Source organism: Henckelia pumila, unplaced genomic scaffold, assembly GCF_033568475.1.
Source record: "Henckelia pumila isolate YLH828 unplaced genomic scaffold, ASM3356847v2 CTG_170, whole genome shotgun sequence".
Taxonomy (NCBI): Eukaryota; Viridiplantae; Streptophyta; class Magnoliopsida; order Lamiales; family Gesneriaceae; genus Henckelia; species Henckelia pumila.
In genome coordinates, this window is record NW_027331771.1 from 195,889 (window position 1) to 223,856 (window position 27,968).

Here is a 27,968-nt window from a genome sequence, read left to right on the forward strand (position 1 = left end):
GTCACACTAATATCTCCTCAGATCGCATAGGATATCCACACTCGCAAGTATGTGGTGAATCCTTGACAACAATGCATTGACTCCTATATGTGTCGTAACTGTACCCAATCTCGACACCTGATGACCCCCTCAGAGTCGGTAAACGAGTCAAAGCACAGTACTAGCATATAGAGTCTCCATGATGTTTCAAGTCGTAAGGACTAATGGTGTACAACCAAAACCGCGGACTTTATCCACTCGATAAGTGATAACCACTTGGAAAGTCCGGATAGGGTAGTTCGACTATTCATCCTATGAATATCCATTTGCATGCTTCGAACATCTCCATGTTCCCTACCAATGAAACGTGGTACTCCGCATCGCAAATGCTAGTCTCAAACTCGAGCGATCCTTATCCTTATTATCGGACGGCTCAATCGACTAGGAACGGTTTTAAAATATACAGTGACTATAAGATGTATTTCATGATAGACATCTCCATGTTCTACCACATCTTACATACACTATAGTATATTCAAGGTCTTTATCAAAACAACAATAGTATATAACAATATGAAGTAATATAAAGTCATTGCCATAAAAGTGTAAATAATATTAAACAAAAGATTGTTTATACAAAGAGTCAACAAAGCCCATAGCCACACAGTTGGCTCACTGGGCACCCACTCTTACACGACCTAGCCTTGCCACGAACGAGTTGAACGATAAACCTCTTTCACATAGTGCATATTTTCGAAAAGAAGGGAATGGGGAAGAGATGGCGGCTGCTAGGGAAGGGGTAGGGAAAGAGATGGCGTGAACAGGATTTTGGGAAAAGGAACTTGACGCACAAATCTGTAATAAGTTTTTGGGCCGAAAGTTGACCCAACAACTTAAAAATTCAGCTTTTAAAATATCTCTCCCTAAACTCTTAAAATTAATGCCGAAATCATCTTTAAAATAAAAAGCTGCACAAATAGATATTTGAACTTAAAAATAAATATCCGTGTAAAACACGCTTAACTTAAAATTTCTTAAACCTCGTTCATAGGCTAGTTTCGATTTTCTTCGTCACCGTAATTAAACTAATACCTGAAAAACATCAAAACTAACTTGCAACCAATAAACATCAGATAAATTACATAATATTAAATTATTTAACACCATAATTAAAGATATATTTTAACATCTAAAAGTTCAACTTTGAAATACAAAATCTCATGAAATATACATAATATAAAATCTTTTAAATCATTTAAACGTCTCATAAAGGCATTTAATTAAAAATAACCTTTAAATCATAACTAAATAAAATAAAATAACTTAAAATTCTTTTAAAATTCTTTTAACAATCATGAGTGAATATATGGATTTTTCGGGTATTACAACTCCAATGTACGTTTTCCGTTTTCAACGTGTAACAATTTCTTTTTCTTACAAGTTTACAAACTTCTACTATAATAAATGGAAAGTCTTTCCACCGTGTGCGGTCATCAAAAGTTATATAAAACCTTGTGTACTGATGTTAAAATTAAAAAGCTAATAGTTCATCACGCATTAAGCGTGTTTATGCTTAAACAAGATGAAGTTTGAGAGCTTTTAGAAAAATGGAATTGGTAAAAGATTTTGCTACGTGTTCATGTAGAGGTCAGGTTGCTTGATGGTGACACCTTTGTATGAAAAACCACAGTTATCTTTCTTATTGCTAAAAAGTAGTACCAAGTTATTCATATTCCACAACAAGATGAGTTCCAAAGCATACATGGATTTTCCAAGAACCTGAAACACCAGAGAATTAATCATTTCTCGTTTATATACATATATATATATATATATATATATATGTATGTATATGTATATTTATACTATGTGATCAACACAGGTCCTACCTTAGTCTAGAAATTTACAAGCATACACACACTATGTTAGCATCACATTGCTCCACGTATTTGCTTTGTTCTAGTCATTCTGCTACATCAGAATCGAAGGGGCGGTCGTGGATCAGTCCTTTACATGTCCCATGACTAAATCAGGATGGAGAAGTTCTTTGAATTGCAACTGTACAAGACCAGACAACAGATTAGTTGATTGTGGGAAATAATGTTGCAGCATGATAACAGATGCAAATATTAATCTACCGATGCATTTTTATGTACAAATTTCATCCTTCTGTAATCTTCTTGTGCTTTCTTGGAGCGAAACATTGCCTGGACCCTTACAACGGATCTCTCAACCCGGTCTTCAGCTTGTTTCCTGCTGGCTTGGAAGAAGTCTTCTTCCACATCACCTTCTTGAGTTGGATCTTTGAGGGTTTCATCAGGTTGTATCTGAATTCCACGGATGCCTTTTCTCTTTAAGCGCCAACGGAGTATTGCTTTTTCAAGGACCCCAACTGACCATACAATTTTGCAGTACTGTCGCCGGGCTTGAAAACCACGGAAAGCAGCCTGCATCGAATAAGAAACACTTTTCAGCACAAGACTTGATATCACCGGCACAAATGCTACCATGTTTACCAGCATTATATAAAAGGGAAAACGGATCGAACATTTTGTCCCACTAAAGACTATTTAAGCAACCAGCAACCTCAACTCAGCCTTGTTCTTACGAATGGATCTCAATCCCATTCATGAAGCCCCCACATTTAGTTCTACTTACTTGTATTTTAATAGCGTTCTGACGCTTGTTAAGGAACTCCTTTCGCGTCTTGAAAGTACGGAATCTATGTTGGATTCTAGCAGCAGCAGCCATCTTCTTGCGCCTATTATGATTACGGAAAGCATGCTGGATCTTCAATGCTGCAACTATGTTACGTGCTTCTTCAGGATTAGATGAACGGATCGATTTTGTTCTTACTTTGAGTGAGTGCTCACTCAACGCAACCTGGATACGTGCAGCTGCATCAGCAGCTGTCCGGTAAGCTGCAAGAGTTTCCTTCAGATTTAACTCATCCTCGCTTAAATTTTCAGAGTTCACTGTTCCACTTGTGGTAGGTAGTAAGGACCCACTAACGTTTCCTGCCAATGTCATATCATTCAACTGAGCAACCAAAGCCATCTCAGCGAGATACGCTGCCAAACCATCAAAACCATTTTTAGAAGCAAGATCAGCAGCAGTGCATCCACCAGGGTTTTCTGGAGTTGGATCTGTGACTAAATTAGGTTTTGCCCCAGCAGATAAAAGGGCCGCTACCATTGTCTCCCTGAAAATAATAATAATTAATACATAAAGAACAAGATGAATCAACCAAACAATAGTCACGGATGATAACATATACATATTCCAACCATGTTGATACTCCCTGTTAAATCTCAATTGTTAAATGATGTTGAACAATTTCTTAAAAACTTTATGCTTTTCTTCAGAGGTTTTACACTATGAAAATTCACTTAAACCAAATCACAGGAATCAAACGCATCAAGTTACCAGCACACTATGAAGCATAAACTACAACAAAACCTCGGCAGAGAGTGTTAACATAGCGAGAGAAGGAAACATTCACAAATAGAGGAAACATTTCCAGACTACCTTCCAGAATATGCAGCCCAATGTAGAGCTGTCCAACCAAATTTGTCCCTATAATCCAATGATAAGCTAGAACATGAAAAAGAGTAAACTGCCCATGTGTATCCTAGAATGGCACACAAATGAATTACACCCTGACCATACTTATCACGTTCAGAAATTTTGCACCCTGCTACCACTTTTTCCAGCAACCACTCTTGCAGTCTATTCTGCAAAGTCAACTCAAACAAGCTATCTTTTGCCTGGAGAAAAGAAATTTTGGCATCTTCAACTATTTTGGTCAAAGACATCCAGCCATTGGAGACGTGTGAGGTTTTTTGAGCAAAGGCTTTGGCTTCCTTCAAAGCATTTTGGGATGGTTTAGTAGAAGACACACCAAGGTCTTTTGATGATGAAAACAACAAATGAGCTAGCCTTATCTGAAGTTGAAATTCTTCCCAATTAGGCCTGTCAGCAGAAGAAATCTCATACTTGGGCACTAGGGGAGCTCGGAATTCAAAAGTACAAACTTGGCTAATAGGATTGTGGCCATCAAAGGTCAGATAAAGGCCAACTACCCCGGGTTTTTGAGGTGAAACCATACATCGAATTACCCCATCTTGTATAACTCTCGCAGAAATAATAGAATCTCCACATACAAGAAAGAGATTAGAATTTGTGTGGGATACTTGTCCATCTGTAAAAAACCCAACAACTAAAATCTGCAAAACAAAAGTCAACAAACTATCATTTGTTACAATAATCTACCACAAATTTCAAAATAAAAGAAAATCAATCACAATTTACCAATATTTTAGCAAAACACGAGTTTAAGAAATCCAAAAATAACCATGTGTTAATGAAAGCACAGTGAAAGCGCAGAGAAGAAACGAGAAAATCTGATAATTTCTCATTAATTTTTTTCTCTAGTATTTGTGTAATTACAAGCCCACCTATATACAAGTCTAGTTACCTTATTTCTCGATATTTTACAAGAAAATAACCTTAACTAATGGGTACAAATAAGGAACAAATATTAAAATGATACTATACTAGAAATAACTTATTCTATTCCAATTTTACCACACTCCCCCTCAAGTTGGTGCAAAGATATCTATCATGCCCAACTTGCGAGTAAAGTCTTCAATCTTTGATCTAAAATGACCTTTCGTCAAAGCATCAGCAATTTGTTGTTCAGATGTAACAAAAGACATGCAAATAAATCCATTTTACAGCTTTTCTTTGATAAAGTGTCTATCAACCTCAATGTGTTTCGTGCGATCATGTTGAACTGGGTTGTTAGCTAGCTATACTAATGGCAGATTTATTATCACAGAATAACTTCATTGGGACCTCCAAGTTCAACTTCAATTCCTCAAGGATTCTTTTTAACCACAATATCTCACACACTCCATTAGCCATCGCCCTCAACTCAACTTCAGCACTGCTTCTTGCCACAACAGATTGTTTCTTGCTTCTCCAAGTAACAAGGTTTCCCCAAAGAAAATGCAATATCCAAAAGTGGATTTTCTATCAGAGACTGATCCTGCCCAATCTGCATCAGTAAAAACTTCAATGTTTCTCTGAATTTCTATCTTGGACAATAATCCTCTCCCGGGAGAACTTTTTAAATATCGCAGAATCTTGTATACTGCTTCTAGGTGTTCTTCACAAGGTGAGTGCGTGAACTGACTCACCACTTTCACTGCAAATGCAATATCAGGTCTTGTATGAGAAAGATAAATTAATTTCCCTACAAGACGTTGATATCTCCCCTTCTCAATTAGTGTACCTTTATGCACTTTTCCCAACTTTTTGATTCGGATCCATAGGAGTGTCACTGGGCCAGGATCCACTCATCCCTCTTTCTTCAAGTAAATCCAAGATATATTTTCTTTGAGACACATAAATTCCCTTCTTGGATCTAGCAACCTCCATTCCTAGAAAGTAACGTAGAGGACCAAGATCCTTAATTTCGAATTCTGATGCAAGACATTTTTTCAGCCGGTTTATTTCTGAATCATCATCTCCTGTAAGAATTATATCATCAACATAAACAATCAGAATAGTCATTCTTCCTTCACAATTACGTTTTACAAACATTGTATGATCTGATTGTCCTTGGCTATATCCTTGTCTTCTTACTGATCTCGAGAACTTTTCAAACCACGCTCGTGGAGATTGTTTCCATCCATAGAGGGATTTTTTTAGCTTGCACATTTTCCCTCCAAAGTTTTCCTCGAATCCTGGCGGGGCATCCATAAACACTTCCTCCTCCAAATCGCCATTGAGAAACGCAGTTTTAATGTCTAACTCGTTCAAGGGCCAATCTAGATTCACAGCTAATGAGAGTAAAACTCGGACTGTATTCAATTTTGCGACGGGAGCAAACGTCTCTTGATAATTAATCTCATACGTCTAAGTGAAGCCTTTAGCAACTAGTCTTGCTTTGTACCTCTCCAATGATCCATCTGACTTGAGTTTTACATTGAACACCCATTTGCAACCCACTGTTTGTTTTCCTTTAGGCAAGAACATTGTTTCTCATGTTCTATTTTTCTCCAATGCATTCATCTCCTCAAGAACCGATTTTTTCCATTCCGGAACATTTAGAGCTTCCTGTATAGTTTTAGGGACATCCACACTTCGAAGTTGTGAGATAAAATTAGAATAGGATCTAGAAATATTTTTGTAAGACACATAATTAGACAGAGGTTGTTGGGTGCATGATCTCACACATTTCTGAAAAGCAATAGGAAGATCTAGAGATACTGGGGATTTTGGTTCATCAAGAGGTGATGAGGATACTTTACTTGGAGTTGCAGGGGCTTTGTTATCAGGATCCATACTCGGTTCAGACGGTTGATTAGGAGGAATTGTGGCATCTTGTTTACTTTGAGGTCGGTTTCTTCTTGTATAAACTTGCCCAAACAATCTTTCATCCTCAACTCGGGCTGCAGTATCAATATTCACTAGTGGCAATGGATTAGGTGTACTTAAATTCACATTCATCATGAATTTAGAATTAGATTCCAAATCAAAGAACGAGTCTTCCAATTTATCCTCTCCCTCTGAAGAGGAGTATCAAAAAAAGCTTGTGTTTCAAAAAATGTAACATCCATTGACACATAAAACTTCTTCTTTTTGGGATCAAAGCATTTGTACCCTTTCTGTGTAGGAGAACATCCTAAAAATACACGTTTTAAAGCACGGGGATCAAGTTTATCACGATGTTGATGATGTACATGAACAAGCGCAAGTCTCACTTACGTGGTCCTTACAGAATGTGCGTGGTCCCCTACCTTCTACTCTATAAATACCGGGTTTGCCCACTTCATTTGCAACTCATCACTTTCATTTTGAGGGGCGCCCAAGCTCCTCTTTCTCTTATTCATTCACGTCTCTGACTTGAGCGTCGGAGGGGCTACGCCGGGATACCCTCCCGGCCCCCTCTAACATTATTTGCTTGATTCCAGGTTCATCTCTGGAATTGAAGCTTTGGGCTTGAGTGGGATCCGGACCATCAAATTTTAGTGAGTATCATCTAGTATTTGTGTAATTACAAGCCCACCTATATACAAGTTTAGTTACCTTATTTCTAGATATTATATAAGTAACCTTAACTAATGGGTACAAATAAGGAACAAATATTAAAAGGATACTATACTAGAAATAACTTATTCTATTCCAATTTTACCACAGTTAACTGTGCATGACAAGCGTAAAAGTAAATTTTTTTCCTTAAAATCCAAAAGAGGAATGTAACTTGTTCAATGGATCTAACAATTGTACTATTTCAGTCCAGCAATACACTCAAGTGCAAAAACAACAACTGATTATATATCATTCCACATTTTATTAGAAACATACTATCCATTCAGCAGCTTAGCCATTATTCTGGCCAAACAAACTGATTTTCATTTTTCGCTACTTCACTATTCATATGTGACTTGACTTCATCTACAAAACTAATGAATAAACCTGTGCATAAATATTCAATGAAAAATAAAGGCAAACATTAAGAACAGTAAAAAGGAGATGACCTTTGTTTCTTCAGTTGACACAGCCCATGCAGGTGAGACCTCGGTCATGTTGAATATATGCCTGAATGAAGAAGTTTGTTGCTTATCCACCACCTCAGACGTGAAAGCCTGGTTCACAGTTAATACAGAATATTCCAGAGCTTGATCATCAGCAGATCCTGGAGAATCAGCGATGATATTGGTCATCCACCTTCCAAAACTATCCTGTGCTTGCAAACCATCTTGTCCCAGATCATCCAAACCAACACCTTCACCTAATGGCCTTAGTCCTTCGGTCTGTAAACTTACATTCTTTTCACATCCAGCAGCCTGGTAGAGTTCACTGCTTGGAAAAGCATAATTAATTGAATTCGGCCCGGAAACTTGATCAAAGAAACTGTTGGCAGAACTTTCTGGGTACGCTTTGTTGGTTGATATGGCATTACTCTGTTCGCAGAAATAAATACTGATGAATTTTAATCAACAAAAGACCGTGAATGATTATGTTTGATCCCAAAAAATACAGGGGCAATAAACAAGGAAGCAAATACCCGGGGAGATGATTTGGTGGCAGAATTATGGATTAATGCCTTTAGAGTCTAATCACAGGATACAGTTAGCCACAGAAACGAAGGTGGGTAAAATTGTGGAGTGGTGGTTCCTTTTGTTTTTATCATAGCCCCCATTTTTTTGTAGTTCGTCGTCCCTTTTGTAGCTCCAATCACTCAAATAAAGTTATGTCAGGAATTGCATTTACCAAATTGTAAATTTTCTCGATTGTGATTCTGTTTTTTTTATATTCTATCAGATTCATCTTGAAACCAACCACACATGATTTCAAAGAAATCAATTTTGGGTAAATTGGATATCTAAACCATGCCATCATCAGAGTGTCTTAATTTGTTTGAACAAGATTCAAAACAATATAATAGGGACAAAAAGGAGTAATAGCGTAAAATGAAACTAGCACAGATACATCAACATCTTGAAACTAAATAACAGAACATTGATTTGAACACTACAAGTAGTGGCCAAGTAAAAGCAACTATAGACCCACATAAGAATAGCAGTGACAAAACATTGAGGGAATGCTAATATCAAAGCCAACACAGGCTACACCTCTAATATTTGACACAGAGAAGTTTTAAATATTGTGTGCGACGAGTCAAACAGGGTGCATTATTTAACATTGAAGTAGCAAATTGACCAAACACAAGAAACCTTCATAGCATAATCTAAACATTTAAAGACAAAAAGGTATTTCTTTGGAAGTACATGGCCCATTCTCAGTTTCATTTTGATTAATTAACACTTGCGGTCAAAGACAATGAGGACCTACTCTTTCCTAGCGGAATTAATTGCAGAAGTACGCCACATGATTTCTCATTCTTTTGGGGTATCCAACAAACAAAATGACATCAATAAGTCCACTGTGGACATGAAATTAAAAAGAAAATGCACTAAGCATACGCACCTCATTAACAAATTAATTGAAACAGAAAAAACTCCGTATAAAAAATAAATTGAAACACCAGCTCCACTTACACTAATCTTACAATTCTTCGCCTCATATTGATTGGTCAGCTCAAAGCCAGCAGCTTTTCCTGCAACCAGAAAATCGCAACCACCAAGCAGAAGATAAAGAGCAATTATTTCAAAAACCGTATTTCTATATTAAACACTTGAATTACATTAAGTATATACCATTGTGCGGTGCTAGAATATTGCGGGAATGATCTGGCAGCAAAAGCTCATCCCATTCAAGAGTATTTATCTCATGAAGTCTCTGTTCATGATTCTTTATGGTTGTCAGACAGTCACGGAACTCTGGAAAAAAAATTCAAAAAAGAACTTAATACCATGCTGTAATCTTTCAGTTTAACTAAGAATTCAAACTTGTGAAGACTCAACCAGTTTTTTTCATAGGACAAACGGTCAACAAAATTTATAAAATCATGTGAATACTACAAAGTTTAGCTAGATCTTTTCAATTGTGCCCACGAAAATTCTTTCTCGCTATTGCAACAATGAACAGCTTCATATATTTAAATCTTTGTAGCCATGTATCTTCATGTTATGTAATAGGAAATACTCCCTCGTTGCAACATTAGAATTTTCTATTAAAGTCATCTTTGTTGGTCAATCAAATAGCATATCCTTTCCAGTTAGACCAACTAATTCCATCTGACTGAAGCAATGAATCTTTGCACAAATCTTAAAATCACCTAAAGGTGATGTGCGGCCACCATATTGCACTCGGCCAAATGCTGAATCAGATTCTTCTAATGAAAGCCAAGAAGCCGATGGGTCAGAGGCAGCTGAATTAGAATTGGAATTTACATATTGTGAACCCTGCAACTGTATCATAAGTTAACCATTATTCATGTTGCATAAGCCACAGGTTATTTCACATACACGAATCATCAATTAATATGATTGCTGGGAATGACATTATGCCAATGACGCTCAATGAATTATCCCTGGATATTATGCATGACTTTGTGATGTCTACATCATACAAAGACTAATTCACCTTTTCCCCAAGCTCCATCCTTAAAGAAAGGAAAAAAGTACGGGAAGTACAGAAATGCTGCCAACTATCAAATCTCTAGGTTTGAGCACATGGGCAAAGACCTGAAGCATGTAATCAATAAAGAAAAGAAGAAAGAAGGAAAAATAGCATAAGAAACTGGAAGAGTATCCTAGTCTGGTGTCCCTAAATCAGAACTTATCAAATTACTGCAAATTATGGCATTAAGCTGGCTGCTTACAAAGAATAAACTTTGAAAACGAACAGTGGTTGAAAAGAAAAAGGATCGCACAACGGCCTTTACAGAATGTGAACATAAACTGAAAAGTAGAAGCCTGTCCTCTATGATAAAAAGTAATGGCGTGACAAAGAGTACCAAAGCATAGCTTCCAAAACAATTTCACAAATTAAGAGCAAATGATATGTAAGATTTCTGCACAGCATATATGATGTAAACCGAGACACAAAGGAGGCTAGGGTTTGAGAGAAACTCTCGTTTTTCTGATATAAAATTTCAAAAACTGTACAACAAAATAACAAAAGCCCTATATAAATAAACCAATACCTATTTCAAAAACAAAAGGAAGAACAACCAAACCCTAATAAAATATAAATCTAATGTAATGAGGAAACTACCCATATCAAAGGCCCGTTGCATCATCCACTCCGGGGTAGACAGGATTCGTCCACAAATCAGGCGGATCGTCAACTTCGCCTACGTATGGAACAAGATGTTTAACATTGAAAACGTCCGGAATACGATAACCTGGTGGAAGGCGCAGACGATAGGCATTATCATTAATCAACGACCTCAAGAGGATCAATCTGGCGAGCAGCGAGTTTATTGTATTCATGAGAAGTATAACGATCCTTGGTCAAAATGGCCCACACCAAATCACCAACCGAAAACTCAACACGACGACGATTCCGATCAGCAGCAGCCTTGTATTTGGACGCCGACGCCACCAAGCGATCATAAGTTTGTTGGTGAACTAGGCTCAGGTCGGCAATTAGACCCTCAGCATCACGATGTGGACGGTGGGTGTGTGGGACGGGAGCAAGATCAGCAGGACAATTCGGCGAGAACCCATATACCACATGAAATGGCTAAAACCAGTGCTGCGATTGATGGCATCATGATTATGAGCGAATTCAGCCATGGGAAGCTTAGTATCTCACACTTAAGATGATCACCAACCAAACTACGAAGTAGATTCCCAAGCGAGCGATTGACCACCTCTGTTTGGCCATCCGTCTGAGGGTGGTAAGCAGAACTAAAGTCGAGGCTACTGTTAACCATATGCCAGAGACTCCGCCAGAAGTGACTGACGAAGCGAGTATCGCGATCCGACAAAATGGAACAATGTAGGCGGTATATCTCACGGAAAAATAGTTGGGCGACATGGACAGCATCCGTAGACCGTGAACAAGGAATAAAGTGGGTCATCTTTGAGAAACGATCAACAACGACGAAAACGGAGTCATGACAGCGTTGAGTCCGGGGCAACCCAACAACAAAATCCATGTTAATATTGGACCAAGGGCGAGTAGGAATCGGCAATGGCATGTACAACCCGGCATTTGAGGCAGCACCTTTGGAGACTTGGCAAACACGGCACCTCGAAATATAGCGCCCAACATCACGACGTAAAGATGGCCAGAAATAAGACACACTCAAGAGCTGATACGTACGATCAGCGCCCACATGGCCTTAACCGTGAAGTTCGTGCAATAACTTGAGACGAAGACTACAATCAGGCACGCATAACTTGGAACCACGAAAGAGAGACCCATCGTGGAACGCATGGTCAGAGGCTCAGAGCTCGAACCATCTGTGACCGAGGGCAATATTTTCGAGAAGAAAGGATCATCGGCATAGGCATCAAGAAGAACATCAAAACCAATAAAAGAAATCCGCATGTCGGACAAGAGCGATCGCCGGCGGCTTAGCACGTCCGCAACGCGATTAAGCACACCTGATTTATGCTTAATGACAAAAGAAAATTGCTGAAGATATGCGATCCAAGAGGCATGGCGCGAGAAAACTCTATTCTGGCTGCCAAGATGCTCCAAAGCATCATCGTCTGTATAGAGGATAAATTCGCGGTGAAAAAGTTAATGGCGCCAATGACGTACGGCTTGAACAATTGCATAAAATGCAATATCATAAGTGTTGTAGCGGACACGAGGACCTTGTAACTTTTCGCTAAAGTATGCAATCGGACGGCCCAGTTGGATAAGAACGCCGCCGATACCCATTTTAGAAGCGTCACAATGCAACTCAAAGGGCTTAGAAAAATCCGGCAATACCAAAATAGGCGCGGAGGTCAGACGATCCTTGATATCCTTGAAGGTCAAGGCAGCCGCATTGGTCCAAAGAAACTGACCCTGACACAAGCAATCGGTTATAACTTCATAACAGAACTGAAATGTGGAATAAAGCGACGATAAAAAGAGGCCAATCCATGGAAACTACGCACATCGGCAAGGCTTTGAGGGCACGGCTAATCACGAATCACTGAGATCTTAGAGTGGTCAACCTGAAGGCCCGCGCTGGAGACAACATAGCCCAAGAAGAAGACTGACCACGTCATAAAAGAACACTTGTCAAGAGCGGCATAGAGTTGTTTGCAATGGAGAGTGGTCAAGATTAAGCGAAGGTGAAAGAGATGGTCCTCAGCTGAAGACTGAAGTTCGGAATATCATCAAAAGAGACCACCACAACTTTTTCATTGTGCGGGTGGAGGGCTTGGTTCATTACATGCATAAACGTGCTCGGGGCATTGGAGAGGCCGAAAGGCATAACGAGCCACTCAAAAAGGCCCTCGCGTGTTTTGAACGCGGTTTTCCTTTTGTCACCTAGGCGGATGCGGATCTGGTGATAACCACTCTTAAGATCAAGTTTGCTAAACACCGTGGCACCACAAAGTTGATCAAGGAGGTCGTCGATGCAAGGTATCGGGAGGTGATCTTGTTAATAGCCCGACAATCAATACACATGCGTCAAGTGCCATTCTTCTTCGTCACTAATAGTGCCGGGACGGCGCAAGAGCTCAAATTGGCACGCAAGAATCCTTTGGAAAGTAGGTCCTCGACTTGGCGACGCAATTCCTATTGCTCCATAGAGGACTCATGCGATAATGCGGGCAATTAGGAGAAGCACCTCGAACAAGATCAATGTGATGTATGTTGCGTAAAGGAGAGAGCCCGAACAACAGATCAGGCGGGAAAACATCCGCAAACTCCTCGAGTAAGGGGCGTGCCAAAAGCGGGACATCTGGAGGTGCAGAAGCGGAAGAAGCAGTAGCCAGTTTGACAATAAGGGCAAACACAATGGCAGTGTCAGACATATCGGCTTGGAAGGTTGCTCGTGATAAAAACGAAGGTGTTGGAAGTGATGAACTAACAGGAGGGCTGGCGGTAGGCTCGATGTCACGAGACGGTATCAAGACGATATTAATCCCCTTGAAGCGAAAAGTACAAGTGTTGGTACGTCCATCGTGGGCAGTGTGGCGATCATACTGCCACTGGCGACCAAGCAACAAGTGGCAGGCGTCCATCGGAACCAGGTCACATAAGGTCTCATCCGCATAGTGTAGTCCAATCGAAACAGAGATCAAAGCTCGACGGTTCAGAGCAATTTCGGAACCCTGTTGGAACCAAGCTAATTTATACGGCTTGGGATGAGGCTTCGTCGGAATAGATAATTTATCGATCACCACGGAAGAAACCACATTCTCACAGTTGCCGGAATCAATGATAAACTGACAAATACGGCCACCAATAGTGCAAGTGGAATGAAATAAGGCTGTGCGACATGAGCTATCACTAACCTGTCGCGGAGAAGCACGACGCAAAAGGAGAGACTGCCCCATATCACCTTCGACGAACAATTCTGCACATGGCTGTTCCAACCCTTCAATAATATCACCTTCGTCGACATTCGTCGGGGATGTATCAGTCAAGAGCTCTCGGCGATTGGAACTTGTGCAAGCAGAAGCACGATGGTCGACTTCTCCGCAAGAGAAACAACGAAACCCAGGCCCCGTGGTCGATTGACGAACCGGCGGAGCGGCAAAAGAGCCTCGTGTAGGTGTCGGAGCAACAGTAGAAGAACCCAGAGACGAGATAAAAGGGTGTCCGATGAATGCCCGTGCAGTAGGGACATGCCAGGGGTGCCGCGAGCGGGCGTAGGACCAGTAACCGACCAGGACTGATTGCGCCCAAATTGTGATTCAAGAGTGATGGCACGACGGTGACATTCCGAAAAAGTGAGATGATCAAAGAGATTAAGAACATCTCGAAATTGTTGTCGAAGACCACCAATAAAACGAGACACAAGTTGATCCTCAGTTTCTGTTATCGCAGTACGCGTGAGCAATAAGAAAAATTCGGTGGCATATTCATCCACGGAGCGAGAGCCTTGGCGCAAACTTTGCAATTGTTGGTAAAGGGTGCGCTCATAGTTGTAGGTAAAAACATGTGTCGTAGGTGCTTTTGGAGTTTAACCCATGACTAGATCGGCGCTTTATCCTCACGCGATCGAGACGATTTGAGTTGCTGCCACCAGGCAGCCGCCCGACCCCTAAAGCTCGTGGCGACCAGCGCCGCCTGTTTATGTGTAGGGACCTCTTTGAAAGACAAAATTTCATCCACAGCAGCCAGCCAATCCAGCAACTCAGGCCGTAGCGAGCCATGAAATTCAGGAATATCCACTTTAAAAGCAGATTCCCAGCGACGATCATCATGTCTAGAGGGGGCGGCGACATCCCAATTCATGCGCCGCTGACCATGCGGTTGGGCGAACGGATTCTCATCACCATTCTCCGAGAGCCTATCGGATTCGTCCCTGGAGGCTCGCAGATCAGTAACTTCCTGGCGAAGAAGAGTAATCTCGTCGACAAGATGGCGAGGAGATCGTTGTTCACGACACGACGGCGGGGAGGCATGGTTGAGCGAGAAAATTTTTTGCTGTAGAATCTCTGGCTCTAGATACCAACTAATGTAAACCGAGACACAAGGGTTTGAGAGAAACTCTCGTTTTTTTGATATAAAATTTCAAAAAACTGTCCAACAAAATAACAAAAGCCCTATATAAATAAACCAATACCTATTTCAAAAACAAAAGGAAACTAAAACAACCAAACCCTAATAGAATATAAATCTAATGTAACCAGGAAACTAGAACAAGTCAATATTAAAGGCCCATATCATAGACCCATTGCATCAATATATATTTAGGTGCATCAGATAGAAGAAAAGAAGATAAGTTTGATGCTATCAAAAATATGTAAGAGGATGATATGATCTCTGCAAGAACAAGTCATTTATCAATGACACTACACAAATATTATGCTACAAATCCTCCGACTTTAATTTCGGTTAACAATGAAATTAAGAAAGATAGGTGCCCGTACGATAAGATATATCTCTCCCAGTTCATGGTAGGCAGAAGAGTGTCGCTGACCATTATGAACAAAAAAAATCTAGTATCTACCGCTTAAATGCATAGAACTACAACGAAAAGGAAACAAGAGAGAAGAAGAGAATATACAAGGGCTTGTATCCCTAACAAAAAGTAAAAGTCAAATGAATGTCCATAGCTTCGTGTATACAAGATGCATGTAACTAAATCCAAATAAACCAAAATTTAAAATAGTTGGAACATAACAAGGGACATTACAGCTGGTACACTGATCGAGTAACCTAATAAGTACATGACCAAGTAACTTGGTGCGATCCGGAGATGCATTAGGTTATCCAGTAATAGGAGAAAAATAAAATGCAAAACTACTGAACTTTTGATCAAAGCCAGTATCACATGCATTGAAAAGTGTTAATTTTACATACATTACATGTAGAGTGTAGTTGATCAGTTAATCACGACAGACCTCTTGAGTTTCACGATAATGAACCAGGACAATATGCTCCAGAGACCTGCAAATTACTTAGCTGTTAATGAAAACAAGTACCTAGCAAGAGCATATTTTCGTTTAATGTAGTAATTCATTAATAACTGTATCATGTTCATAATCAAATGATAAGGAATGTGATCATAGGTGGATTCATGAACTTGTCAGTGATCTTATGATTTCATACTTGTCAAGTAGCCAGTAACATCGGCGAACAAACGTTGGCTTGTCCTCTCCATGTGCGTAATATATATGTATTCTTTCCTCGTTACCTACCTGTACTGAAAATAAATAAAAGCTTACGCCCCCTTGCAAAATCAAAGAGATTCAGATAAGTTCTCAAAGTAAATTCCATTCGATCATCTCAATTCTGATAAGGCACGTGAATCTCAATATAAGTGAAAATGCATAACAGTAATAGATAATCTAACCTGTGCAATTGAGGGAGATAATTTCTTATATCGAGAGTCCAAGATGTGTAAAAAATAAGAAGCTAGAAGGCATATTTTGCATCTATCATTAGTTTTATGGAATCTTCATCTTATAATAACTAAAATCTTGTAATTTTAAGCACTAGTTTCTTACTCATTGTTTGAATGACCACGCAAACAATTATACCCCAAGTATCTATGGAACTTGATTTTTTATCTTAAAGAAGTAAGTGACATCAGGGTTCGCAAAAGAAGACAACTGACAGATGGAAAATGACTTACTGTAGATCAGAATTTCACAAAGAAGGCAACAGACAGATGGAAATGGCTTATTGTGCATCAGAGTTCAGAACAACACAACAGAAAGATGGAAAAATGGCTTGCTGTGTGAAATATTTGTTTAATCGGGTTCCATACTCACTTTATGAAGTGAAGCCTACACGCACAGCATTCCTAATCAATAATCCAGTAAAGTGTATCTCCTCATAGAATGCTGCAAGATTCATCATTAGTCGTGTCTCACTGATGGGCATGATTAATAGCTATAGTTTTGCAGCGACTATAACTAAAATTCTGCTTAGATTTGAATTAGCATATGCATTCAGTTTCAATGACTGAACATTCCTGATAAAAAAATTAATTGTCAGGTAATTGAAAGAAGTGTTGTATGTGGTGACCCTTCTTTTGCACCATGGCTCAATGCTTAATCGAACAAAAAACAAAAGAGAAAGTCAAACACTGCTTCTTATGTCAAGTGCTGAGCCATATGTGGACTGACAATGTTGTGAACTTAATTATGAAGAAATTCAATATAGAATATATCCCAGAGCAAGCTCTGTAACCCTAGCAGAAATGCTAGTAACTCCCTAAACAAAGCTAGTTACAAAATACTGAATAATAACTGAATGAATCCTCACAAGCTACAACTCCCCACGTTTTATTCCTCTTCACTCACGCATCTAGATTCTTCCATGGACTTGAGACTCTTGGGCCTCAAACCAATCTATCAACGCCCATAGGACTAACCTTGGCCTCAAGGCTGAGATTTGGAGCTTCATCTTCTGTGAATTCAGCATCCCTCCACCCGACATCGAAGACAACTATCTCAAAACAAAGTTCAAAAAACTAGTTACCAAAATAGAGGAATAAAGAGGATACTCTTCAACCCACTCTGTAGTTATCTCAGATTTTTTGACTATTTGTAAAATTCCTTCACTACAGCTACTTCCTGTGCCCTAACACCATAGTCTCGGCCCCAATAATACATCGCAGTTCTTATACCAGCAACAAGATTTTCTCTTTCATCTTTAGTAACTGCATGAGCAAAGCATTCGGCTATACAAATGTTTCCCAAATCCTCTTCAAGGAGAATAGAACAGCTAATCAAATCCCAGTACCCCAGCAACCTTTCAGCGATAAAACCATCAGTGACATAACAGGATTGATATCCCCATCTACCTTTATCACGTAGATGGTGAATGCTAATGATACACCGGTCAAAGATACAAAACTTCGGTCTGCAGTTATGTTGGCAATTCTTTAATGAGTGATGGCAGATTGTGCATATAGGCCGTTTCTATCTTGATTTGTACGAACCTTGGACTCACGATTCACTTTCAAATGGATAACGGTTGTAGGTGAGCCAAAGGCCCATTCTTCCTCCCTATCCTCTTTCTGTCTTTGGACAACCAGCTTCTTTTCAAATTCTTTAAGCCCTGGACATTAGTCTTACTTTTCTTCCATTCCCTTTTGCAAGACCGTTAGGCTTTCCCGATTCCTTGTCCCTAGGCTTTGGTTATTTCCCACAGTGGCCGCGCCGCTACTATGTTTCCATCCTCTGGTGAAACGAGGACTCCCTAGAGTGTTTCTTCCTTCCCCATTACTGTGTCGTCTAAGCGACTGGACTTGTCTCGCTCAAATTTAAAGCGAACAAGGATTGGACCCAACCCATACTTCAACTATTAGGCCAGTAGTAAACAAGCCCATTCCCATGTAGCCCAATCTCAATACGGAAAGAAAAGCACAAACTTTCTTTTAGGGTTACTTAACCATCAAAAGATTCAAAACACAATTTTTCAGCCTTGATAACTTTAATCGGGCTTTGATTTCTCGCCCGGCTCAAAGTTTCTTCGGGCCCATCAATCACCTGACCCATGCATTGTTCTTGAGTCCACTCCTGGGTTGTCAACTTCTCAGTCTTCATGATTTGCAGCCCTACGCTATTGCATCCCTTGATCAACGTCGTGTATCCATCATTCATGGCTTGTCGGCCACTGTATCGTTTGATCAACTCCACTGTAGGTTGCTCGTATGTCTTCTCTCGAAGTTTCGTTTGACCCCATGGCATCGCAAGGAACCTCGGGCCCATCGTGTTAATGTTTGCCCTGAAGCTACGCATCCGTTCCCTCTTCACTATGATGTCAGCCTTCAACTCCATAGAGAGTTTGGAGCTCTGCTCCTCCGATTACAATCCAGGTACCGCCATATATTCTCCTGGCCAAGTTTGCTTTGCTTCAATATTTGGTCGTCTACCTTTTGAGAGCTCACCTGGGGCATTGTTCCACTCTACCGCTTTGCTTAATCTCATCCTTTGAGTCATAATGCACTTCTTAAGACCCTCTTCCTTCAGAGTTTTGTTCTTGATGGAGCAACTCATGATTCAGCTTCACCTCTGGTTCATTAAGGATACCTTGTTGGTTTGCTTCATCCCCTGATATTATCTCGTTGGTCTCAGCAATCTCGAATTTTCCCCGACACTGGATCCATTGTTCCATCAACACCCTCAGATCACCAAGGCCTCCAAGAGCTTGATCCAGTCTATCTAGCCTACACTGCACCTGTAACATACACTCCTGCAACCCTCTCACCAAACGTCCGATAGCTTCAAACGTTGCATCTGCTCGTGTGCTGGCCGTCGTCATTCAGTGTCTCTCGAATCCAGCTGGTCAGACTAGTGTTGTGAACTCAATTAATATGAAGAAATTCAATATATATTATATCCCAGAGCAAGCTTTGTAACCCTAGCAGAAATGCTAGGAAGAAAATCCCTAGCCAAAGCTAGTAACAAAACACTGAATAATAAGTTGAAGATTGTAGCAGAGAATAAATTATTTTATTTCATATTTAATTCTTTACAATGGTTCTTATTTATACACGCACAAATCTCAAATAGAAGGAAAGAAATCAATCTAAACTATTTCCCTATTTTACAATATTGACTGAATCATTTATATATAATATATACAGTTAATATATGTCCAAATATTCAGAAATATTGGAGTCCAAATCTTTTCTTTTCTTCAACACTCCCCTCAAGCTGGTTTGAAAATATCTTCCATGCCCAGCTTGCAAATTAATCTTTCAAACTGTTTTGTCGGAATACTGGTAGGAACATAAGGCATGCAAATCAATCCACTGTCGATCTTCTCCTTGATGAAGTGTTTGTCCACTTCAATATGCTTGGTTCGGTCATGAAGCACAGGATTATGAGGAATGGAAATAGCCGTTTTGTTGTCACAGTATACTTTCAAAGGTTTAGGACTAAAGATCTTCAATTCCTCCAATAGTCTTTTAATCCACAATGCTTCACAAATTCCATGGGCTATTGATCTAAACTCAGCCTCTGCACTGCTTCTTCCTACCACATTTTGCTCCTTACTTCGCCAGGTAACGAGGTTGCCAACAACTAATGTGCAGTAGCCAGAGGATGATCGTCTATCAATAGTGTTCCGAGCCCAATCAGCGTCCGTATAGGGTTCAATTTGTAAATGCCCATAATTCTTGAACAACAGTCCTCTTCCAGGATTACCTTTTAGATACTTGAGGATTCTATAGACTGCATCAAAGTGTTATTGTCCCGGGGCATGCATCAATTGAGAGACCATACTAACTGCAAATGCTATGTCTGGACGCGTATGTGACAAATAGATTAGTCTGCCAACAAGTCTTTGATACTGTTCTTTATTTGTAACTTTATCATCTCTACATGGTTGTAGCCTAAGATTGGCCTCAATGGGTGTTTCAACAGGCTTTCATCCAAGTAGACCTGTCTCTTCAAGTAAATCAAGGATATATTTGCGTTGATTAACAAATATTCCTTCTTGGTACCTCGCAAATTCCATTCCAAGAAAATATTTTAATGCACCCAAATCCTTAATCTCGAAGTCAGCCGCTAGTCTTTCTTTTTAATATTCTTAATTCTTCATTATCATTACCTGTCAGGACAATATCGTCAACATAAACAATTAAAATTGATGTCTTGCCTTCTTTACCGTGTTTGTAAAACATGGTATGATCAGCTTGGCTTTGACTGTAGCCATAGTCCTTCACGGCTCTTCCAAATCTCTCAAACCAGGCTCTAGGAGATTGTTTGAGACCATATAGTGATTTTTTTAACCTGCAGACTTTGTTTGGTCCCAATTTCCCTTCAAATCCAGGTGGCAAATTCATAAACACCTCCTCGTCAAAGTCCTCATTTAAGAATGCATTTTTTATATCTAACTGGTGTAATGGTCAATTTTGATTTGCAGCCAAGGATAATAAAATTCTGATAGAGTTTATCCTTGCTACAGGGGCAAAGGTTTCTTGGTAATCAATCTGTAAGTCTGAGTGAACCCTTTTGCATTAAGTCTTGTCTTGTACCTTTCCATGCTTCCATCAGCTTTACATTTCACAGTAAACACCCACTTACAACCCACTATTTTTTTATCACCAGGTAAATCGACCAACTCCCAGGTACCACTTCTTTTAAGATCATGCATCTCCTCCATCACTGCCAATTTCCAATTTGAATTATCAAGGGCTTCTTGAATATTTCTTGGGACAAACAAGTGTGAAATGTTTGAGGTAAAGGCCCTATGAGGATGAGATAGTTTTTTATACGAAAGGTATTCAGCAATAGGATATTTGAGATTGTTTTTTTTAAGTTCAGGTTCCTTTCCTAAGGGCTATAGGAATATCAAGATCTGATGGTTCTTGGACAGGGGGAATATTAGGAAGTACAAGAGAATCAATAACAGAGTTACCTGTGGAATTTGGAGGTCCAGCTCCCTGAGGTCGAGACTGATCATTACCAAGATGAACAGGTTGACTTGTACCCATTTTATGAAGTCTTCTCCGGTAGTAATATCGAGGTTCAGGCTTGTTTTGTGCCATGTTGTAGCGATTCTCCCCCTGTATTAGATACAATAATGTTTGGCACAATATGCTTAGGATTCCTTCAGTACTTTCATTTTCATTTTCTTGACATTTTTCTTGACTTTGATTTTCATGAACTGGGATGGGATGAGTATAAGGTGAACTTGAAATCACATTTGGTAAAGGATTAGAAGAATAGGATAAATCCCAAAAATTTCCTTCTACTACCTTGTCAATCTCCCCCTGAAGAAAATTTTGTGCAAAATAAGGTTTATGTTCAAAGAATGAGACATCCATGCTAACATAAGTTTATCGTGTTTGGGGGTTATAGCACTTATATCCCTTTTTATTAGATGCATACCCAATAAAAACACATTTTTCTGCTCTAGGATCAATTTTAGAGTAGTTATTGTTAGGTATACGAACAAAAACAATGCAGCCAAAAACTTTTAGAGGTAAATCAGAGTATAGTCTTGAGAATGGAATTAGTTTTTTAAAACATTCTAATGGTGTGCTATAGGCCAAAACTCGTGTAGGCACTCTATTAATCAAATAGCATGCTGTTAAAATTGCTTCACCCCAGAGATACTCAGGGATATGCATGGAAATCATTATAGCACGAGCCACTTCAAGTAAATGTTTATTTTTCCGTTCGGCAATTCCATTTTGTTGGGGAGTGTCCACACAAGTGGACTGATGATGGATGCCTTTTTCCTTCAAAAAACTCCCCAATTTCCCATTAAAATACTCAGTTCCATTATCAGAATGCAAAATATTTATTTTGGTTTGAAATTGAGTCTCAACCATGATGTAAAAATCCTCAAAAAGTTTTTCGACATCTGATTTTTCAGTCATCAAGTATACCCAACACAAACGGGTATGGTCATCTGTCAATGTGACAAGCCATCTTTTTTTTGAGATAGTAGTGACTTTTGAAGGACCCCAAACATCACTGTGTATTAAATAAAATGTTTTTGAAGGTTAGTAAGCTTTTGGTAAGTGAGTAGCACGGTGACTCTTAGATAGTGCACAACTTTCACAATAAAATGATGAAAAATCCAATCCATGAAATAAAGCAGGAAACAAGTGTTTAAGATATGGAAAACTCGGATGTCCTAACCTCGAATGCCATAACATTATTTTTTCATATACAGAATTGTAACTAACACTACTGAAGGCATGAACTCTATTATGACCGGAGAAGTCACCATTAAAATAGTAAAGTTCATCTGTCATCTTAGCACTAGCAATCATCTTCCCCGAGTTCTGGTCCAGAAATTGACACTAGGAATCAAAGAAAATTACACGACAATTAAATTCTTTGGTTAGTTTACTGACCGACAAAAGGTTGCAGGTTAACTTAGGGACATGCAGAACAGATTTAAGGTCTCTGTGCTTGGATAATTTTATCAAACCTTTTCCAGCAATAGACGAGAAACTACCATCTGAGATCCTAATTTTTTCTATTCCAGAACATGGTGAGTAAGTGCTAAAAATGTTTGAAGAACAGGTCATGTGATCTGATGTGATCTGATGCTCCAGAATCAATAATCCATGGAGTGGTATTACAAAAGAGGGTATTAAATGCACTACCTGTTTGTGCTAGAGAAACATTAGGAATACCAGATAATGAATTGGATTTCAGCAGTGTCAGGACGTGATCCATTTGTTCTTTGCTAAATGGACTTGTCTCAGCTTCAATGGCAGTAGGAATTATGCGGTTGTGTCTGTTACCAAGTTTGTTGTTTTTCCAATTCGCTGGTTTTCCATGGATTTTCCAGCAGGTTTCACGGGTGTGATATGGTCTTTCACAGACATCACACCAGACCTTCGGCTTTTCTTTGGGTTTCCGTCGAAAGTTTATTGCTTTATTAGTGGCAGCAAGGGCTGAACCTTCAACTGGGCCTAAAGTAAGGGCTGAACCTTCAACAGGCCCATTAATATTCTTCTTTCCCAGCATAACGTGTCTCCGGCTCTCTTCTCTTCGAACCTCAACAAACACCTCACCAATTAGAGGAAGCGGACCAATGATCCTCCCTCGCACTTCATCAAATTCCTCGTTGGGCCAGCAAGGAATTTGTAGATCCGATGAGCCTCAATAATCGTTTTGTAATGTTTAGCATCTTCAGTGAACTTCCATTCATAATCATTGAACAGATCCAAGTCTTGCCAAATGCGCTTTAAGGAATTGAAATACTTGGTGACCGAGTCTTCTCCTTGCTGGATCTGACCAAGTTTTATCGTCAACTCATAAACTTGAGATTGATTTCGTAAGTCAGAGTACATTTGACTCACATTTTCCCAGAGTTCTTGCGCTGTAGAATAACACATGTAGTTGGAGCTAATATCTTCGTCCATGGAGTTCACAAGCCAGGTCATCACCATCGAATTTTCTGCATCCCAGATCGCGTATGAAGGATCCTCCGAAGCTGGCATTTTTTATCTCCTGTAAGATATCCAATTTTCCCCCTACCTCTGATATACATTCGCACAGATTGAGACCACCTTAGAAAATTGTCAACATTAAGGCGAATGTTAGTGATCTGAACAAAATGGGAGTCGGTATTGGATGTTGGAGGCTGAGTATTTAACTGGGTCAATCTAGGAGGAGTAGACACGAAGGATTCTTCAGACATGGTTAATTAATGGAAAGAAATTATTTTATTTCATATTTAATTCTTTACAATGGTTCTTATTTATACACGCACAAATCTCTAACAGAAGGAAAGAAATCAATCTAAACTATTTCCCTATTTTACAATATTGACTGAATCAATTATATATAATATATACAGTTAATATATCTCCAAATATTCAGAAATATTGGAGTCCAAATCTTTTCTTTTCTCAACATAACTGAATGAATCCTCACAAGCTACAACTCCCCACGTTTTATTCTTCTTCACTCACGCATCTAGATTCTTCCATAGGCTTGAGACCTCAATCCAATCTATCAAAGCCCATAAGACTAAAGTTCATAACAAACTATGCATAGAAGAATCTAGCGCATAGAAGAATCTAGCGCAGAGACACAACAGACAAGGCGATGCCTACACGAGTCATGTGTAGCACACGGTAGCGTGTACAACAAACTATATGTAACACGTGTCTGCTATAGCATATGGACCCTCAGAGAAGGAGCATAAAGCAATAAACACGAAACACATGCCATGTGTAAAGTGGAAAAGGGAAGAAAAAGGAAAGAAATCCACACCAGGAAGGATTCCACTAAAGATAGGCATGTAGTTGAACTATGGAAGGAGGCCTATGCACACAAAAATTTGTTTTAATATTTTACTTTAGAAAATTTTATCTTATTTGGAATTTTTTTAAAATAATATTTAATATTTAATGAATGGAGGATATGATGGAGCTTTATTAAAATATTCAAGGATATTTTAGAGAGATAAAATGTTAAAATAAGATATTTTTGAAAAAAGTACCTCCCCTTACTTTTTTAAAAACAGCTTATTTTGACAGCTTATAAGCTGTTTTTAAAATTTTTTACCAAACAAATTTTTGGACTTTATAAGCTTAGTCAAACATCCACTTAGTCCTATTGCATACTACTGTTTTATAGTATGAATTAAGCTGGCCTGTTTGTCGAATAATGCGTTGCTCAGTTTGGTAAGTGACACGATGGAACATAATCAACGATAAAATTAAATTTTTTTATGTGGTTTAGCAAATCTTCAATTCGTGAATGTGCTTCAATATACTTAAATCAGCAATGAAATCTAGAAGCTTGTTACATAAAAACAGAACTATTATGACGAAGAGATTGGCGAATGAGGAAATTTTGAATTTTCACTGTGAACTGACCCAATGCTTTTGATATGACTATATCTCCCACCCTCTCCTTGCCACCCTCCAATCTCTCTTCCCTACAACATCACTTACCCACACCTTGTTTCTCAAACTATACCCAAGTTCCGCAAACCTCAATTAACGCGTCCCACCCCAACCCCCCAAAAAAAAAAAAAAAAAAAAAAAACCTATACACCATTTATCTGAAATCTACAATCGTTATGCTTCCAACTAGCCTGTTTTTCAAGATCCAATTTTGCACGGACTAAATTAATCCAGGGAGCAGAACATTCAGGGTAGTGGTGATTGTGGTGCTCACGAAGTAGTTGTTGCACTGATGAAGTTGTAGAACATGGCAACAATGAGCTCATATGGTATACACCATTGTGAGGAAAAGCATAATGATTCGATGGGAAAATATGAATGATTAAAACTGACATCAGTAGTCCACGCTGCTTCATCTTTTAACCAACCAAACATGATCATCAGACCTAAACATCTAAGTTCTTGCAAAGGGATGCAACAAAATTGCTTTTTCTAGGGGCCCATTCTAAAAACACCAAGCTACTGCTATTTACACAACAATCAAAGGACGTCAACATTAATTTGACCAATACCTTCTGAAATAGCAAGACTGAACCTCCCATAGTCAATGAATCATTAAAAAAAACAATAAGAAAATCCCAAAATGAATTAACAAAGAGTTAAAAATAGCATTCATTCATGTCACAACATAGCCACATGCAAATTGTTTAACTCAACACATAACAACAATGTGTTACACAACCTTACTTTCAAGTGTTCATGAGCTTCTTTGACAGTTTTTCCGTCCTTTTTCTTCTTCCAGTTATGGCCATCCTTGCGAAAATTGCGGAGCATTTTACGATCAAACAACACAATTGTGCCACCTATATCACCCCCCAATTGGATCAATATTAAATACAGTCACACCATAATATCTAACATGTCCTACATTCCGATATTCTGCTGGATGTTCATAAATGAACCTGCAATAATGATGAAAGAGAAGAAATAGCACACAAATATATTACTTGTCGGCAAATTTACGGGTTTTACGTGAACAGTGAAATATCTGTGGTTACAAAGAATAGCGTGAATCTCATTCGGTCTGAGCCACCTTCCCTTGGCTTCCTCCGTCATATTACCAACATCCAAATCTGTAAATTTAACATGGTTCAAAGATTACAAGCTAATATCTGGAGTCGGCACAATTGTCAGCTAACAATTGCATTTCTATTCAGCTTTTATTGTGATGTAAAATGAATGAATGAGGAATTAATGTATAAGAAAACACATACATACTCCAAAATGCTTCAATCAACAAGTAACTTGCTAGTTAAAACCGCAAGAAACTAGAAGGAATCCCAAGATTAACGTGACCGTAAGAAACCAAAAGAAATCTGAAGATTACATAGACTGAGAATCGGTCCACGGTCCTCCACTGGCAATTCCCTTATTCTACCAGATGTATAATTTCCTAATTTATCTGCTTCTCTATTTTGATGTTACTTCTACATACAGTTGACCATAGACGAAGGTGAATAAAACACCTTCTACGCCACTGTTAAATGTTAATCAAGAAACTCAAACCACACAAAACTGGAAAAAAATATAAAAGAAGCTAATGAAGAGCAAAAGAGTGAACCCATCAAACCACCATCCAAAATTTGACAAATCCGCGGTAAACACGGTAGGAAAAAGTTCACAAATCAAATTCAAAGCTACAAACCAAAAATTGTACCCATATGTAAGCCGTACCTTCCATGGAACGGAAGCCATGAATCTCAGAGCCGAAAAATCCAGGACCAGCGGGTGTAATAGCCTCCATTGCACCGTTTCAATCAATTATTACGTGCGGCAAGAATCAAAATCCACTGTAATGAAGCTAAATGGTCAAGGGAAAAGGGAAAAGGGAAATTGGCGTACAACTTCAGATAACATCACTCGAAAGTCGAATCTATTGATTAGAACGAAAATATTTCATAATTATTAATTGTTGACCTGAAAATTGCATACTTTTGACCGCTTTGACACCGACACCGACACGCGCAATAGCGATGATGGCTATGGATTTTAAATTTAAAAAAAACGAAATAATATATAATGTTTTTTAAGGAGAATAATATATAATGTTATTAGGTAAAAACTCAAATGAGACGGTCTCAAGGTCATTTTTTTGAGACGAATTTCTTATATGGGTTATTCATTAAAAAATATTATATTTTATGTCAAAAATATTACTTATTATTATAAATATGGATAGGACTGACCCGTCTCATTTGTGAGACCGTCTCACAAGAGTGTTACTCATATTATTATATCATGCGTTGTTGGTCGAAAATTTCAGTAGGATCAGTAAGTGTACTAACTCAAATTATAATAAACCGAGTTTGTGTTCGAATCCTCTCAACGGAAAGATGATTACCAAAATATAATAATTTTACTTAATTTAGACTAATCAATTAAAAGAGATTGAGTTTAATTAACTGAAACTGAATTAACTTAATTAATAAATAAATTGATAGTAAATAGATGGAAAAACAACTTGCAATTAGAACTTGGAGAATAAATTCAATTCAAATAAATCGATCAAGACACACGAAAGTAACGAACTAATTCATGCATA

General features: G+C 38.8%; 1 protein-coding gene across 2 annotated transcripts; it reads right to left on the minus strand.

Annotated features, from left to right (window-relative positions):
- Nucleotides 1-1,681: 1,681 nt before the first annotated feature.
- LOC140870672 (calmodulin-binding transcription activator 6-like) lies at nucleotides 1,682-27,309 on the minus strand. Of its 2 annotated transcripts, XM_073273062.1 has the most exons (14): nucleotides 27,101-27,309; nucleotides 26,374-26,499; nucleotides 26,114-26,229; nucleotides 21,403-21,550; nucleotides 16,135-16,228; nucleotides 15,927-15,972; nucleotides 9,731-9,863; nucleotides 9,210-9,332; nucleotides 9,051-9,109; nucleotides 7,527-7,952; nucleotides 3,508-4,205; nucleotides 2,638-3,181; nucleotides 2,118-2,426; nucleotides 1,682-2,037 (listed from the first exon to the last, which is right to left on the minus strand). In XM_073273062.1, exons 1-14 carry the CDS (start codon nucleotides 27,168-27,170, stop codon nucleotides 1,981-1,983), a joined length of 2,949 nt encoding a protein of 982 aa, XP_073129163.1. In that variant the 5' UTR covers nucleotides 27,171-27,309; the 3' UTR covers nucleotides 1,682-1,980. The 2 variants fall into 2 exon arrangements, with proteins under 2 accessions (XP_073129163.1, XP_073129164.1); XM_073273063.1 differs by lacking the exon at nucleotides 21,403-21,550 and having other exon boundaries at nucleotides 1,683-2,037; nucleotides 16,135-16,223.
- Between the last annotated feature and the right edge of the window lie 659 nt (nucleotides 27,310-27,968).